The sequence below is a fragment of the Leopardus geoffroyi genome, chromosome B2 (assembly GCF_018350155.1).
Source record: "Leopardus geoffroyi isolate Oge1 chromosome B2, O.geoffroyi_Oge1_pat1.0, whole genome shotgun sequence".
NCBI lineage: Eukaryota > Metazoa > Chordata > Mammalia > Carnivora > Felidae > Leopardus > Leopardus geoffroyi.
In genome coordinates, this window is record NC_059332.1 from 107,000,571 (window position 1) to 107,019,652 (window position 19,082).

General features: G+C 35.7%; 1 protein-coding gene across 4 annotated transcripts in view; it reads right to left on the reverse strand.

Annotated features, from left to right (window-relative positions):
- The window catches only part of CEP85L (centrosomal protein 85 like), a 171,335-nt gene that overhangs the window by 57,699 nt on the left and 94,554 nt on the right, over nt 1-19,082 (reverse strand). For all 4 annotated transcript variants that reach the window (XR_006717520.1, XR_006717521.1, XM_045499406.1 and 1 more), the window contains exon 5: nt 6,906-7,023. Coding sequence is in view for 2 of the 4 variants with exons in the window: in XM_045499406.1 (XP_045355362.1) it covers nt 6,906-7,023 (118 nt within the window). In the remaining 2 variants the exon portion in view is untranslated. The remainder of the gene's footprint in view (nt 1-6,905; nt 7,024-19,082) is intronic.

Below are 19,082 nucleotides of genomic sequence, written 5' to 3' on the forward strand. Positions count from 1 at the left end.
AATAAAATAGATCTACCATATAATCTAGCCATCCCATTTCTGAGTATATACCCAAAGGAAATATGTAAACAGGATTCTGAAAGTATATACCCTCCCATGTTTATCACAGCATTATTCATAATAGGTCAGATATGGAAATAACCCAAATGCCTATCAATAGATAAAAATGATGTGTTAAATGTACACAGTGGAATATTATCCAGCCATGAAAAAGGAAGATATCCTATGATTTATAACAACATGAATGGACCTTAAGCACATTATGTTCAGCAATATAAGTCAGAAGGAGAAATATTAAGGACTATATATCACTTATATGTAGAATCTACAAAAAGTTAAACCTGTAAAAAACAGAGTAACTGGTGGTTACCAGAGGATGGGGGAGTTGGGAGGTGGAAATTTGAATAACAGTGTATAAGGATATAAACTTGTATAAGGGTACTAAGGAGTAGTAAATAAGCCATAGAAATTTAATGCGAAGTGTAATGAACATGGACAATAATATGTACTACAATTATGTAATGTAATAAGTACTGCTACTTTAACAAACATAATACATAAGTGTGTTAAATAGTGTGCTGTGCACCTTAAACTTATACATTAAATGTCAAATTAATCAATAAAAAATTGAAAAGCACTGTTCAAACACCTAAATACTTTATTTGCTAAGAAATATTTTTTATTATATTTATTGGTTTTTTTAAACCCTTGCCATTTATCAGCTCTCTATATATATCTACTAAAAAAAATTCATCTCCTATATTTATAATATCCATTTAGTACTTTGGGTTTTCCTTGATTCCCTTTTATTAATTTACCTTATCTTTTGAAGACTAATTTCTCAACCATATTTTAATTCCCCACATAATTTTAAATCCTTCTAACATTTTCAGCAACCCTCTTTTCTATATCCCTTCAGCTATTTCTATATGTCCTTGTAGACTGACTTGGAGAGCCCTCTACTGGCCTGATGCTATGTCAAAAAACAATTTCTTCAGCTTTCAGATGCACACTAAGATACACATGCCTCTGGTAATATAATAATTGTGTGCTTCAAGTTAACCCTTTATTCAGAATAAGAAAGTTACAAAGAAAAACTGCATGGTTCTACAGAACTGTCTTCAAAAAAAATTATACTACTGACATAGTATAAAAATACCACTTTTAAATAACTGTACACTATTAATCTCAGTTCCATAGAGCCTTACTATCATGGGATAGAACTAGTAGATAAGATAACACTGCAATGACCTATTCTGATGTATTAGTAACTGAAGTATGGTAAACAAGCTGGAGTCTCTGTTAAATGTTTTTGCCTCAAGTATTCTGATAATTAGTTGGTCTTCAATATTTCCTGACTTTAATACATCAATTCCTTGAACATATGTAAACAAGTTTGAAAATACAATGGAAGAAAAAAAATCCCACTTAAAATGATTTAATTCCAGAAATAAAGACCTTAATTAGGAAGAAAAAAAAATTCCACAAATAGAAGTATATAACTCTATAAAGTTATGAATTCTCACTTTTGACCCTAATAAAAATGCCAATAGTTTATATTCTTTGGGAAATAAGCCAATCATAAAGTCAATACAGAAAAACATACAAACAATTTTTAAGATAAATTCTTTAAAAAAAAAAAGTAATAATTGGGGAAAGTCACCCTTCCAGCCATATAAATTTTGTTATAAGGTCTCAAAGACCCTCTGTCTATGTTCCAATTAGACTGTACTCTCAATGGCAAAACTAACCTCATTCACATTTCTATTCTGTGCACCTACACACTGCTTTACCCACAGTAAACACAAATTTTGAAGGAATAGGTAAACATGTTTACCTATATAGTCTCTCCCAGTGTAGTTTGAGATTCATCAAGGTAGGAACTATTCTTTACCTTTGTGACCTCATAATTTAACACAGTGGATGTTTAGTAACTGTTCTGTTAAATGGGTCCATTAGTGAAGACAGAACTTATTTGTAAAATGTTCATTAAAATTATAGAGACTTCATGATAGAAAGTAATAGATACAAGAAAAAGAAATAGAATGACATAGATAGAAAGAAAACATTATGACAAATTCAGAAAATGTATTTTCAAATCAAATTATAAGACAAAGGGCTTCTAAAATCAATAAGTAAAAAACCAATACCTAACAGAAAAACAAGCAAAGGATATGAAATGACATTTCACAGAAAAGAAATATGAATGGGGCCTGAGATATATAAAAAAAATTCAACATCACTCAGGAGAAAAACATATTAAAACCATATAAAGAAAACGAGAAAGATCTTACATCAACAACCTAACTTAACAACCTAAGGGATTAGAAAAAGGAGAATAAACGAAATCCAAAATTATCAGAAGGAATGAAATAATAAGGATTAAAACAGATAAATGAAATAGAGAAAATAAAAATAGAGAAAGTTAATGAAACCAAAATTTGGTTCTCTGAAAAAGAATCAACAAAATTGACAAACCTTCACCTAGATGGTTTAAGGAAAAAAACTCAAATTACTAAAATCATAAATGATAATGGGGACATTAATATCAATTCTGCAGAAATAAAAAGGATTGTAACAGAGTACTGTGAGTGATTAACTGTATGCCAACAAATTGGATAAACCAAATGCAATGGACAAGTTACGAGAAACATAAAACCTCGATCTAAATCATGAAGAAACAGAAAATCTGAGTAGACCTATCAGTAAGAGATTGAATCACTAATCAAAACTCTGCCCTTTAAAAAAGCCCTCGCCCTGGACCTGATGGCTTCACTGGTGAATTCTACCAAACATGTTAAAAACAAAAACAAAGAAAGAAAAAAACGGACACCAATCCCTTTCAAACTTTTCCAAACACCGAAAGAGAAGAAACTACTCTTCCTAAGTCATTCTATGAAGCAAGCATTATTTGATACCAAAGCCAGACAGACAGCACAAGAAAACTACAGACCAGTATCTTTGATGCCAAAATCCTCAACAATAGTTACAATCTGAATGCAGCAGTATTTTAAAAGGATTATAATCTATGACCATGTAGAATTTATTCCTGGAATGCGAGCATGGTTCTGTATTTGAAAACTGATCAATGTAATATACCACATTAACAGAATAAAGGGAAAAACCCATACTCATCTCAATTGATGTCAAAAAAGCACATGACAAAATTCAGTATCTTTCATGATTAAAACACAAAAAACTAGGAATGGAAGAAAACTATTGAAAGAAAACTATTTCAACATAATAAAAGCTATATAGTAAAAACTGATAGCAAACATTATACTCAATGGTGAAAGACTGAAAGCTTTTCCTCTAAGATCAGGAACAAGGCAAGGATTCCACTTTCCCCACTTTTATTCAACAGAATACTGGAAGTTACAGCCAGAGGAATTAGGCAAGGAAAAGAAATACAAGGCATCCATTATTGGAAAGGAAGATAAAACTATCTCTGTTCACAGATGATATAATCTTGCATGTAGAAAATCCTAACAATTCCACAAAAAACTTGTTAGAACTATTGAGTAAATTCAGCAATGTATTAGGATACAAAGGCAATACACAAAAATCTGTTGCATTTCTATGATGCATTAACAATGAACAATCTGAAAAGGAAATTATGAAAATGATCCCATTTATGACAGTATCAAAAAGAATAAAATACTCAGGAATTAACCAAGGAGGTTTGTGAAAGACTTGTATAATAAAAATTACAAAACACTGCTGAAAGAAATTGAAGAAGACATAAATAAATGGCAATACATTTCATGTTTGGAAATGAAACGTTTGGAAAACTTAATATTGTGAAGATGTTAATAATACTCAAAGTGATCTAGTGATCTACAGATTCGATTCAATCCCTATCAAAATCACATTATTTTGCAAAAGGAGAAAAAGCCACCCTGAAGTTCATATAGAATCTCAAGGGACCACAAATAGCTTAAAGAATCTTAAAAAGAAGAAAAACCTGGGGGACTCACACTTCCAGACTTCAAAACTTAATACAAAGCCACAGTGATCAAAACAGTGTGGTGCTGTTATGAATAATGTGTGGATAATGAAAGACATATATAGACCAATGGAATGGAATATAGAGCCCAGAAATTAATCCTGGCATACACGGTCAAATGATTTTGGATCAGGTGCTAAGACCATTCAATGTGGAAAAGAGTCTTTTCAACAAATAGTGCTGAGAAAACAGGATCATCCACATGGAAAGAATGAAGCTGGACCCTTGCCAAATACCATATACAAAAATTACTCACAGTAGGTCAAAGAGCTAAACATAAGACCTAAAACTATAAAACTCGTAAAAGAAAACATGTAGCAAAAGCTTCAAGACAATGAATTTGGCGATATTTCTTGGATATGACCCCAAAGGCACAGGCAATAAAAGAAAAAGTAGACAAACTGGACTTGAAAAATTAAAAAATTTTGTGCATCAGAGCGCCTGGGTGCCTCACTTGGTTAAGCGTCCGACTTTGGCTCAGGTCATGATCTCGCAGTCCATGAGTTCGAGCCCCGTATCGGGAGCCTGCTTCAGATTCTGTGTCTCCCTCTCTCTCTGTTTCTCTCAAAAATAAATAAACATTAAGAAAAATTTTTAAAAAAACTTTTTGTGAATGAAAACACATTGCCAACAGAGCTTGAGATTTTTCTCTTTCCTCCTCTCTCTGTGCCTCTCCCACCGTCCCTCCCACTCTCTCTCTCTCAAAAAATAAACAAACATTAAAAAAAAAAGAAGACATACCAAGAGCCAATAAGCCATAAAAAGATGCTCATACCACTAATCTTTAAGAAAATGCTTATCAAAACTACAATGAGATATCACCTCATACCCACTGGGATGGCTACTATCAAAAAACAAAACAAAAAATAACAAGTGTTGGTGCCATGTGGACAAACTGGAACCCTGTAATACTGCTGGTGGAAATGCAAAACGGTACAGTCACTATGGAAAACAGTATGGTGCTTCCTCAAAACCTTAAAAATAGAATTACTATATGATCCCGCAATTGTACTTCTGGGTATATACTCAAAAGGACTGAAGGCAGGGTCTTCAAGAGATATTTATATACCCATGTTCAAATAAATATAAAAAATGTTCATGGCAGCATTACCTACTAGAGCTAATATGTGGAAGCAGACAAAATGCCTGTCAACAGATGAACGGATAAAACAAACTGTGATATACAAATGATGGAATATTATTCAGCCTTTAAAAGGAATGAAACTCTGACACATGCTAGTGTATGGATGAACCTGGAGGAAACTATACTAAGTGCAATAAGGCAGTCACAAAAAGACAAATACTGTAGGATTTATTTTACGCAAGATAATTGGAGTAATCAAAATCATAGAGACATAAAGTAGAACAGTAGTTGCCAGGGGTTGGGGAGGTGAATAGACAGTTGCTGTTTAACAGGTACAAAATTTCAGTTTTGTAAGATGTGAAGAGGTATGGAAATGGATGGTGGTGATCGTTGCAAAATATTATAAGTGTATTTGCACCACTGAACTGCACACTTAAAAATGGTTAGGATGGGGGCACCTGGGTGGCTCAGTCGGTTAAGCGTCCGACTTCAGCTCAGGTCATGATCTCACGGCTCGTGAGTTCGAGCCCCGTGTTGGGCTCTGTGCTGACAGCTCAGAGCCTGGAGCCTATTTCAGATTCTGTGTCTCCCTCTCTCTCTCTGACCCTCCGCCGTTCATGCTCTGTCTCTCTCTGTCTCAAAAGTAAATAAACGTTAAAAAAATAAAAATAAAAATAAATGGTTAGGATGAAAAAAAATGGTTATGATGGTAGATTTTATGTTCTATGATGTTATGTTATGTTTCTATGATGGTAGAAATTATGTATTTTAACAGAATTCTAACATTTTTTTAAAACCACGGAGATAACTCCACCATCCTACCCTTTATGCAAACCCACTAGAAAGGCAAAAATCTCACAGTGTGTTAATACAATAGCGATTTGACAACTTCAGTAAAAGTAACCAACTCTTATAATACCTATAAATTTCACTTCAGAGAATTTAAGTTAAAAACACTCGCATGAGCAAAACAGTGTTTTATTCTTCACAACATTATTCATAGTAGCCCCAAACAAGAAACAACCCAAATTCTGACTAGTAGGGACAAGATGAATAAATTATGCTATCTCCATAAAGTGGGAAATCAATCAGCTGTAAAAGCAAAGGAAAAGGATGTTGTGTTTGTAATGACATAGAAATAATCACTGAAATTGTTTTAACAGAAGTACAGTTGACCCGCATTACTTTAGTTTCAGGTGTGCAACATAGTGATTTGACAAGTCTATCTGTTATGCTGTGCTCACGACAAGTGTAGCTACTATCTGTCACCATACAACACTATTACAAGACCACTGACTACATACCCTGTTCTGTACCTTTTATCCCCCATGCCTTATCCATTCCATAACTGGAAGTCTGTAACTCCCACTCCCCTTCACCTGTTCTGCCCATTCCTCCAGGCAACCATCAGTTTGTTCTCTGTATTTCTGAGTTTTTCTCTGCTTTTTTAATCACTGCATTTTATATAATTTATGTAATATAAAGGAGAAAAGCAAGATGAATAGATAATGTATATATTTTGATACTTTTTGTGAAGATAGAGGAATAAAATACATTTATATCTGCTAGTGATACATATCAACTCTAGAAGGATACACTAGAAACTGGTAGCAGTAATTCCTGTGTGGGGTGTGAACCTGACGTCTAGAAGGGGATGTGAACCTGACATCTAGAAGACCATTCTTGGGACATCTTCTACTATGTATGTAAACATGAACATGATTAATTAAAAAGCATCCTAATATTACAAGGTCAGCATATAATTAACACATACTTTATTAATAAACAACAACTACAAAATTCTCTACACCTTACCTGCAAACTAGCCACAAAAGAATCTTCACAGTTCACATAATGTCCTAACATGGCATGTTGTGCCCGTATTTCATTATCCCTTATCCTCTCGTGTAAGTGGCTAATTTGCTGCTTCTGCCTGCAAAACATAAATTGAGGAGACATTATAAAGAATATGCTTTTCTAAGAGACCATTTAAGAGTAGAACTTTATTCCAATAATTTGATGTAAGAGTTAAGAGTATTATCAATATTAACATTCATAATAGGGAAATTTAAAAAACCACCACACCATGGGTTATGCCGAATACAGAAAGGGTATTTATACTGTAGAGTATTTCTTGCGTTTTATAAAATACAGTATTTTGTAGACTATCCTTCTTGTAATAACAAAGTCATGTTTTGCTTCCTTTCTTCTTATTACCTAATAAATGTTATGTCCTCAATTTAGAATGCCTTTACCTTAAAAATCCATTATTTTCATCCATGCAAATTCTGTTTAACACTGACAGTTCTGAGAATCTCACTGTCAGAGATGAAAGGTATTTTCGCAAATATCATCTAGCCTAACTGCTGTTCTAGGCCTGCATCTTCTCAGCAACATCCTAGGTTACACAGTCTACACATAACCATCGCCAATGATGGAGAACTCACCTGGTGACAGAGTTGCATCTTTGGAAAGCTCAGACGTTTCACTTTAATGGAACTTCATGTTGGAAACAGACACACTGAAGTTCAAATCTTTCCTCAGCAACTCATAGCTTACTTTAATCAAGTTATTTAACTTTTGTGAATATGTACCCTTATATACAGTTGATGCTTGAACAATGTGGGGGTTATGGGCACTGACCCTCCCTGCCCTGTCATGCAGTTAAAACCGGCATATAATATTTGACTCCCCAACAAGTTAACTACTAAAAGCCTGCTGTTGACTGGAAGCCCTACCAATAATGTAAACAGTTGACTAACACATATTTTGTATGCTCTATGTATTATATACTATATTCTTATAATAAAGCTAGAGAAAATGTTATTAAGAAAATCATAAGGAACAGAAAATACATTTATAGTACTGTATTTGCTGGAAAAAAAATCCATGTTATAAGTGGGCATATGTAGTTCAAACCTGTGTTGTTCAGGGTCAACTATATTTGAAAACGGTTATGTAGCTGGTATCCTGTTAAGAGCTTTATATGTATTTTTGACAATCTTCAAAAATCCTTTAATAACAAGTCTCATCATAAGGTTATGAGGAAGAAAGACTTTTAAGAAAAAGTAAGCATACATGTGGGTAAACATATAGCTTGGTATTTTCCAAATTACTCACAAAGTAACTTTTGGAGCAAGTTAGCTTATAAGTTTCAGACTGAATCAGAGAACTTATTCTACTCTGAGCCATTTAATTTTTTAGATACACTATCCTTAAAGAAAATTCAAATAGAAAACATCAAATAGTAAACAGATAGGGGCTCCTGAGCGGCTCAGTTGGTTAAGCATCCGACTTCAGCTCAGGTCATTATCTTGCTGTTCCTGGCTTTGAGCCCTGCATCAGGCTCTGTGCTGACAACTCAGAGCCTGGAGCCTGCTTCAGATTCGGTGTTTCCCTCTCTGCCCTCCCTGACCTGCCCCCCTAGTGCTCTCTCAAAAACAAATAAATGTTAAAAAAAAAAAAAAAAGTAAACAGATAAATTAGGAGAGTCACGACACTTGTCAAAGAATTTCAAGCTTTACCAAGAAAACTAAACTTCCTCTTCTGGCCAAGACAGAGTAATAGACACAAGCTGTGCCTTTCTGCCTGACACAATTACAAAACGGAACAAAATACAGGAAACAATGATCTCAAGACACTGGGTATCAGTTAATTAGGAACAGTGACTTCTGAGGGATGGGCAACAAATGAGGTGAGCTCTATGACTGCCAGAGCCTACTGCTGCAGGCCCTACCCAACACAGGGAAAGAGGCCTCTCTCTGAACTGAAAAGACAAAGCTGGGATGCTGGAGAAACCAAGGCAATCAGAGCTCACAGTGCAGAGTCACCCTGAATATTTAGTTGAGTACTAATGAATAAACACATGAGGAGCTACTTAAAGTACATATGTGGGGGAGGATGGCAGGTGGTGGTCCACCAAAAAGATAAGAATGAACAGTGCCTGAAACTTACATGGGTCCTAGAAGTGTGCTTGCTTTCAAATGCCACAGTGGAAAACTTCATAATTCACAGGGCATCATTTAGCAGCACTTTTCAACAAAGGGCAATTCTGACTCCAGAACAAAGTTCAGGAATCCAAACACATGTGACATCCAAAAAATGTTAAAATCTGTAATGCCTGGCGCTTGATCAAAAATTACCAGGCATGCAAAGAAGCAGGATAATATAACTTATATTTTTATTTTTTAAGTGTATTGATTTATTTTGAGAGAGAGAGCAGGGGAGGGGCAGAAAGAGACTGAGAGGGACAAAATCCCAAGCAGTCTTCACACTGTCAGCGCAGAGCCGGATGCAGGGCTCGAGCCCATGAACTGCAAGATCATGACCTGAGCATCATTGAGCTGTGGGATTTCTTTAAGAGGACAAATATATATACATATATATATATATACATATATATATATATATATATATATATATATATATATATACACACACACACACACACACATATATATGTATATATATGTATGTATATATATATGTATATAATTAGAATCTCTAAAGGGGGGTAGAGAGGAAAAATATTTGTAGAAAACTGGCCAAAATGTTTCCAGATTTAATGAGAACTGTACATCCACAAATCTAAGAATACCAGAGAACCTCAAGCACAAGTAACAAGAAGAAAACTAAACCAAGGAACATTTTAATCAAATGGCTTAAAATCAGTGATAAAGATAAAATCTTAAAAGAAGGCTGTGAAAAAAAGATAAGTTCAATCACAAAGAAGAAGGTAAAAAGGATAGATGTCTCATCTAAAATAATACAAACAAGAAGACAATAGTACTTTAAAGTATTACATTAAAGTATGAAAATTTAAAAGGTATCAATCTACAGAATTTTTTGCCCAAGGCAATTTTAAAGCAAAATAAAAACTACCAACCTAGAATTCATCAAAGACAGAGGTGAAAGAGACTTTTTTGAAAACTTAAAAAGCTCAAAGAATCCATCACAGCAGACTTCAACTATAAGAAATGATAAAGGAACATCTCCAAGTAAAGGAAACCAATACTAAATGAAAATCTGGGATCCACACGAAAGAAGAGCACTAAAAATGATAACTACATGGACAAATACATAACATACTGTTCTTATTATTTAGATATCTTTAAAAGACAACAGACGGTGTAAAGCAAACAAACAAACAAACTGATAATGTATTGTGGGGTTTATCATCTTTGTAGAAGTAAAATGTATGACAAAATATCTCACGGACTGGGAGAAGAAAAATGGAAGTATATTTTCATAAGATTCTTATGTTATACATGAAACAGTATATGGTAAAGTAATGCTTGAGGGTAGACTACTGCACTTTAAAGATGTATATTATAAACTCTATAGCAACCACTATAATAACTCAATAAAGAGTTATAGCTAATAAGCCAACAAAGGACATAAAGGGAATTATAAAAAAAAAAATACTAATTTAAGAGAAAGAAAAGGGGAACCCAGAACAGATGGGACAATTAGAAAACAAACAGCCAAGACAGGAAATTTAAACTTAACTATATCAATAATTACAAAATGTAAATGGTCTAAATAACTCCAATTAAAAAGCAGACATTGTCCAAATGGTAAAGAGAAAGATTCAACTATATGCTATCTACAAAAAACAAAAACAAAAAAAGCCCCACTATTTTAAAATGTTTATTTATTTATTTTGAGAGAGAGAGAGCAGGCAAGTGGGAAAGGGGCAGAGAGAGAAAGATGGGGGGCGGCGAGAGGGAGGGAGGGAGGGAGGGAGGGAGAGGGAGAGAGAGAGAGAGAGAGAGAGAGAGAGAGAGAGAGAAGATGAATGAGAATGAATCCCAAGCAGGCTTCACTGTCAGCACAGAGCCCAACACTAGGGCTGGATCTTGTGAACCATGAAATCATGATCTGAGCTGAAATCAAAAGTCTGACACTTAACCAACTAAGCCACTCGGGCACCTCCCCCCTTTTTTCAATGGGAAAGGAAAACAAAACACGTTAAAGATACAATTTGGCAAATCTTATTTCTAAAACTATCTGGATCTAGACGACTTATGATTGTTGATTATACTTTTTTTTTAAGTGAAGTATAATTGATATATGACATATTAATTTCAAATATATAACAATGATTGAGTATAACACATTGATGTGTATATATTGTGAAATAACCGCCTCAATATATCTTTTTTTAAATTTTTTTTAATGTTTTGATTTATTTTTAACAGAGAGAGAGACAGAGCATGAGCGGGAGAGGGGCAGAGAGAGAGACACACACAGAATCCGAAGCAGGCTCCAGGCTCTGAGCTGTCAGCACAGAGCCCGACATGGGACTCGAACTCACAGACCACGAGATCATGACCTGAGCCGAAGTCGGATGCTTAACCGACTGAGCCACCCAGGCACCCCACCACCTCAATATATCTAGTTAACATCATCTGATTATATTCCTTGAACATTACTTATTTATGCAAGTTTTCCATTTCTTTTCAAGTCAATTTTGCTATTCCTTTAAAATTATTCATTTTCTTCTGTGTGTTCAGATTTGCTGATGTAAGTTTATAATACTGACTTGAAATCCATAATTTTTTATTACTAATATTTTGAGTCTTTCTTTTTCCCTGATTAGTAGAACTAAGAGATTTATCCGTTTGATTAATTTCTGCTCTTACTTTTATTATTTCCTTTGTTCTCTTTTATGTTTACTATTCTTTTACTGGTCTTCTTAAGTTAAACATTTAATTAATTCTCTTTCCTCCCCTTTCTCTACTTTTCTTAATAAAAGAAAAAGACATGAGAAATGGTGATAATTGTCTAACATAGATATTTTTGCAGTCCTAGTAAAAATATAAAGAGAAAGCAATAGAATATTTGAAAAGATAAAGACCAAGAATTTTCCAAAACTGATGAAAAACATTAACCTGGAATCAGAAGTACTTTAGGGGCGCCTGGGTGGCGCAGTCGGTTAAGCGTCCGACTTCAGCCAGGTCACGATCTCGTGGTCCGTGAGTTCAAGCCCCGCGTCTGGCTCTGAGCCATCTCAGAGCCTGGAGCCTGTTTCCGATTCTGTGTCTCCCTCTCTCTCTGCCCCTCCCCCGTTCATGCTCTGTCTCTCTCTGTCCCAAAAATAAATAAACGTTGAAAAAAAAAAATTAAAAAAAAAAAGAAGTACTTTAATCTCCAAAAATACCAAATATGATGAAAACCACCACAGGCACATTGTAGCAAAACAGCTGAGAACAAATAGAAAAAATGATTACATCCAAAAAATAACAAAATTCAATATGGCAGCAGGAAGACTTGTGGATGACAAGAGAAACCAGAGAGCAATGGAATAATATCTTCAGAGTGCTGAAAGAAAATAGCTGCCAATCAAGGCATTACATATCAACCAAAATATCTTTCAAAAACAAAGGTGATATTCATAATAGACAAGAGATGAAAACACCCTAAATGTCCATCAATGGATAAATAAAGAAAAATGTCATATACATACAATGTCTAAAAAGCAAAAGAAATTCTGTCATATGCTACAACACGGATGAACCTTGAGGATGTCATACTAGGTGCAATAAGCAGTCATAAAGGGACAAATACTGCATCATTCCACTTATAGGAGGATTTGACTGGGTTCAGGACATGCTAACCCAAAATATGGCACCTTGGTATACTGATGTTTTAAGTCAAAGGAGTTTGAGAAAATAACAAAAGCAAGGTCACTCTGACCTCCTCCCCACCCTTGCCCTTCTTCCCTAAACATGTCACAAAACACTCAAGTGGAAGGTGCCCCCCCCACCAAACCCAGAGGAAAGGTACATCCCTATCTCTGAAGACTAAAGGACCCAAGGAAGAATCCTACCAAGAATGCCTTGCTAAATTTCTCCCAGTTTACTACACAATTACCTCATACTTCTTAATCTATCATATTCCTCCATGACTATCCATTCTTCAACAAGCTTAGCATAAAATAGGTCAGTTACTATGGGTCTTCACTTCCTTATAAAGGCTCTTATGTCACATAAAACTTGCATTAAATAAATTTGTATGCTTTTCCACTGTTTATCTGTTTTGTCAGTTTAATTTCAAGATCCAGCCAGGGAGCCCTAAAGGGTCGAGAAAAACTTTTTCCTCCCCTACATTATCAAAAAAATGTGGTCAAACTTATGGAAACAGAAAAGTATAATGATGGTTTCCATGGGCTGGGGTGAGGAGGACCTGAGGAGTTGTTGCTGAATGGGTACAGAGTTTCAGGCATGCAAACTGAAAAAGTTCTAGAACTCTACTGTAAAAAATTATGCATAAAGCTAAAACTGTACTGCATACTGAAAGATGTGTTAAAATGACAGATTTCATGTTATGTGATTTTTCTTTCTTCACAGTTAAAAAAAAAAAAAGTGAGGGGCACCTGGGTGGCTCAGTCAGTTAAGTATCTGACTTCGGCTCAGGTCATGATCTCACGGTTTGTGAGTTTGAGGCCCATTGTCGGGCTCTGTGCTGACAGCTGGGAGCATGGAGCCTGTTCCAGATTCTGTGTCTCCCTCTCTCTGCCCCTCTCCTGCTCTTGCTCTCTCTCTCTCTAAGAATAAATAAACATTAAAAAAGAAAAAAGTGAGAGCTGGTACCCAGTGAGTCCCAGACCTTCCTTTGGCCAAGAATTGACTGAAACAGACAGTAAGGTCCTGACCAGAGTAGGGACTATTACAACAGAACAAAAAAGGAATCAGGTAGAATACTTAATAAATATGGCCTTTGAATCAGAAAATACATTTAAAAAATTTAGGTCAAAATTGTGAAATCAAGGAGCTGCTACAACAACTATGTGACTAAAAGAAATATTGGACCTACCTAGAAATGCAGTGATCCTGTCCCTGATCCAGGGAACAAATAAGAATATGCACAAATTCAGTCTCTAGTTGAGAAAATACAGAAAAGCAAAAGTATGTATCTGTTACCTTTGAGGAGGTTCCTTTCTTTTCTAATTAAATTTGGTTTCTGAAAATAGTTTCCCTTGTGAGTTTTAAAATCCTTAATGGCTGGGGCGCCTGGGTGGCTCAGTCGGTTAAGCGTCCGACTTCAGCTCAGGTCATGATCTTGCGGTTTGTGAGTTCGAGCCCCCTGTTGGGCTCTGTGCTGACAGCTCAGAGCCTGGAGCCTGCTTTGGATTCTGTGTCTCCCTCTCTATCTGCCCCTCCCCTACTCGCACTCTGTCTCTCTCTAAAATAAACATTAAAAAAATTTTTTTGTTTAAATCCTTAATGGCTTCTGAAGCCATTATGGATACTACCACCAAATGAATTATGCGCAATATACCATCTTAAATAATTTAACAGAAATGGTTATCAAAGTGACACCCCCCATGCATTACCAAAATAAAAGGAGAGAGGGGAACTGAAATAAAGGCACAGGTAGCAAAAGATCTAGGGTGGAATGAGAAAGACTGATGAGAGTTTATTCTTTTTTTAAGTTTTATTTATTTATTTTGAGAAAGAGAGAGAGAGAGGAGCAGAAAGAAAAGGAAAAAGAGAATCCCAAGGAGGCTCCATGGTCAGCACGGAGCCCGATGTGAAACTTGATCTCACGACTGCAAGAATGATCATGACCTGAGCTGAAATCAAGAGCTAGACACTTAACCGACTGAGCCACCCAGGCACCCTGAGATTTTATTCTTTTAATTTTCCATGCATTTCCTTTCTCCCAATCTGTTTCAAAAGAGGGCACATAAAAGGAAAAACCTACAACCATGTATAAATGTATCCTCTATTTCATTAGTTCACATTTTTCAAACTACCTCTAGTACTGTAAACAAGGGATAAAACAGTTTTTGAAGAAACTGTCTCCTCACCCTTGGCTTCCAAAATCAGTTTTCACACATTTTGGGACAATATGAAATATGACCCTGGGCTTTAGTTTCGAAATATACTTCTAAATATACTTTGTTAGTATTTTTTAATTTGAAAGAAAAGAGGATGGATTGTATTAATTTTTCTTGGGCTAGTCAGAATTTTCAATTTCTCCAAAGGTGGGCCTGCCAAACAAAGCTAAGTGTATAGCTTGAAAATACTCCCAAGGTATATTAAAAGGGTTCTTACATATGTATCTGCAAATCTTAAGATTTTACAAATAATAGAGAATCAGTAATAAAGAGTTATGAAGAAACAGCCTTTGTTCCTGGGAAGGAGACTCTAAATCTTTGGAGTGTTTATTATTAATGAGCCCCTGGAAAACTCTCGTATTTATGAGAACGAGGTGACTCACAGGCTCTAGATAGCAGCTTTAGGATGGGGAGGGACTATTCACCAGAAAGCCAACCATGTTACTGGAGGTCTGTGACTCTGAGCCAATCTAACCACCAGGGAGAGGAGGAGCCTGGTGACCGAGTTCAATCACACAGCCAATGATTTAATCAATTGTGCCTACACAATGAAACTCCAATAAAAATTCTGGGAACTCACCAGATTTGTAGCCAGTTGGCTAGAAGTGTGGATATCCTGGTGATGCCACCTTCAGACTGGCATCTGAAGATAGGCAGTCTTGTTGGGGACTGTGTGCCCTTAAAGCTGTGGAGTCTGATGCTAACTTAGGGTATTTAGTGTCAAAACTGAATTGCAGTACAGAAGGTGGGACTGAACTACAATATGACTCTTGGAACAACAAAAGTTTGAAAGGTGCAGATCCACTGATATGCAGATCTTTTTCAACAAACAACATATAATATCGTTAAATGTATTTCCTCTTCCTTATGATTTTCTTAATAACATTTTCTTTTCTCTAGTTTAAGACTACATGTATTGTATTTAAGAATACAATATATGTGTTGATTGACTATGTTATCAGGAAGGCTTCAGGTCAACAGTAGGCTATTAACACTTAGGTTTGGGGGAAGTAAACAGTTATACATGGATTTTCAACTGTGCAGAAGGATCAGAGTCCCTAACCACCATGCTGTTCAAGGTCAAATGTAAATTTAGAAATTGATTCTATAATACTATATGCCTAGGTATAAACAACCAAAATATCTTAGCTAGAAATGAACTATTAAAACTATCTAAATGTTTAAAGCAGTTGATAAAAGTAATCAAATCTTGGGGCGCCTGGGTGGCTCAGTCAGTTGAGCGACGGACTTTGGCTCAGGTCATAATCTCACGGTTTGTGAGTTTGAGGCCCGCATCAGGCTCTATGCTGACAGCTCAGAGCCTGGAGCCTGCTTCGGATTCTGTGTCTCCTTTTCTCTCTGCCTCTCCCCCACTCATGCTGTGTCTCTCTGTCTCAGAAATAAACATTAAAAAAAAAAAAAATTAAAAAAAAAAGTAACCAAACCTCACTTCAACACCTGTGATGAAAAATAACTATTCTTGCATTATGGAGTCCCTCTCAAAGTAAAAGACATGTACTACAAATTGCCATGAATAAAATCTCACATGTTAACTGATCAAATACATAAGGATGGAGTTCCAATAATTTTTAAGAACCATAGTATGTACATCTAGGCCTTGCTTTAATAAATCTGATCATAAACCTTAGCATGTAAAGCAATTAAAAGGATGCTATGATTTTAATAAAATAAGTATCCACACTACACCAAAGAATGCACTACTGATTTTTAAAAGCTTACTAATACAATTATGTGATTTTACTTCCACACACAATTAAATAGCAAATATACATATTGCAAACTATAAGTAACGATAAAATGAGAATTCCCCTCTACCCTGCCAGTGTCATTTACTAATAGCATTAACTCACTGTGTCATTGCAGAAGGTTTAAGGGTGGCCTCTCTGGATCAGTCTCAAGTACAATGACTTATCCCTAAATTTTATCTGATCAATCCAGTAGCAAAAGCTGAGCAATTATAAGAACTACTAGTATCAGTAACAGCACAGGTTAACCAGCAACCTTAACCTCTTTTCCATTAAAATGAAGTTATTTCCCCTTAATGAATGTTTGGTGAGTACCTATTATGAGTAATAAAATGTACAAGAAACAGTCTCTTCTGTGAGGGGGCTGGAGTCTACTGAGGAGAAACAAGCCCAGAAACAAAACTATCATTTGCAAATCATGTGTATGTGGCTACTATTTGCTGATGGTACCCATGCATCTGGCAGTATTAAGATTTTTAAATACATTCACTCGCTGAAGCCTCATGCTCTAAAACTCGGTATAAGAAGGGAGCTGCATAGGTAAATGCGACTAGATAAAGAAATGCAAAATTGAGCAACTTGAATTATTTTAGATTATTTCCTTAGTACCTTTCTACAGGATACAAACTTGGGAAATATATATATTTTTAATAGATTATGTTGATAATTATATGCATTTCCTACTGTCATAGACTGTTTGTGCCCCGCCCCAACAAAAAATTTATATATTAAATCCCAAAGCCCAATGTGATGGTATAAGGAGATTAGGGCCTGTGGGAGATGATTAGGTCATGAGGGCAGAGTCCTCATGAATAGAATTAGTGCCTTTATAAAAGAGGCCCCAAGGAACTCCCTCACCTCTTCTACCATGTGAGGTTGCCGGAAGAAGACCGCCATCTATGAAACAGAAAGAAGACCCTCACTAGACAATGCATCTTCTACTGGTGCCTTCAACTTGGACTTCTCCGTCTCCAGAACAAGGAGAAATAAGTTTCTGTTGTTTGTAAGCCACCCAGTCTACAATATTTTATTAAAGCAGCCCAAATGAACTAAGATACCTATTAACTTATTTATACCCAGTGGAACAGTAATTACAATGGTGTTTAAAAAATAATAAAAGTCAATAGATTCTGATTGTTTTGAGGGAGAGTACACCCATATTAATAAAATTCTGAATTTCAGTCTGCTTAAAAAATATTAATTTCAAGTATGTACAGTGAATTAAATTTCTAAGTGTACAAAACATATGTCCATCAGGGTCTATAATTACCCACTTATAAAATTCACTTGTACTAAAAAATATCTAATACTTTTATACAGCCTTTTCATAAACTCAATCAAAACTATCTTCTAGAATCTTCATTTAATTATCAAATATGCAAGTGATGTCAGACGGGCAAGGCCTCCAGAGGGAGGGTGTCAGGCCCATGGCCAAGAGGGTTCTTAACTTTGTGTGGGAAAGAATTTAAGAGCTAGCCATTTAGAGAAAGGGGCAAAGATTTATTAAGGGTAGAAACAAGAAAGCTGCTACTTCACAGACAACGTAGTGGTCTCTCCTCCCAGGTGAGGAAGATGGCTCCTCTTTGTCTCTAACAAAGGGTTTTATAAGTTTGTTTTAAAATTAGCTAACCATACAGAAAGGAGCGTACTCTTTAACTTGGGGTTCTTCATTCACATTGGGCAGTTTGGTTTTTCCATTGTTTTACAGTTTTGGAATTACCCACAGGGAACAATTTTAAGAATGTCCAACCTATGTGGCTTTTACTGCCGGAGGGAGTGGGGTCTTGTGGTTTTCTATGAGTCAGATCTTGTGACTCTTTTTTATGACTTGCTGACCTTCAGGTTAAGAGTCAGCCTAAAATCAAAATGGTTTTACTCTGGTCAACTTGTCTCTCAAGTCTTTCTTCCCTCCTGCCTCACAAGTATCAAACATTAAGCATATACTAAGTGCCAGGATCTGTTCAAGATGTTGGGAACATAGTAGAGAAAAAAAGTTCAGATATCCGTGCTCTAGTTACCCTCCAGTAGATACTGCTTAATAATGGTAAAGTCCTAAGCAAAATCTTTTGAAACTTCAGCTATTAAATATACTTATCTTTTTAATATCTTTTAAGTTTTATTTATCTATTTTGGGGAAGAGAGAGTGTGTGTGAGCACACAGGTGGGGGAGGGGCAGAGAGAGAGGGAGAGAGAATCCCAAACAGGCTCTGTGCTGACAGCGCACAGCCCGATGTGGGGCTTGAGCCCACAACTGTGAGATGATGACCTGAACCAAAATCAAGAGTCAGACACAACCGATTGAGCCACCCAGGCGCCCCTAAATATATTTAAAGATTTGAACTGGGATTTAATTTTAAGGCTAAAATGTCTACTACTTTATCT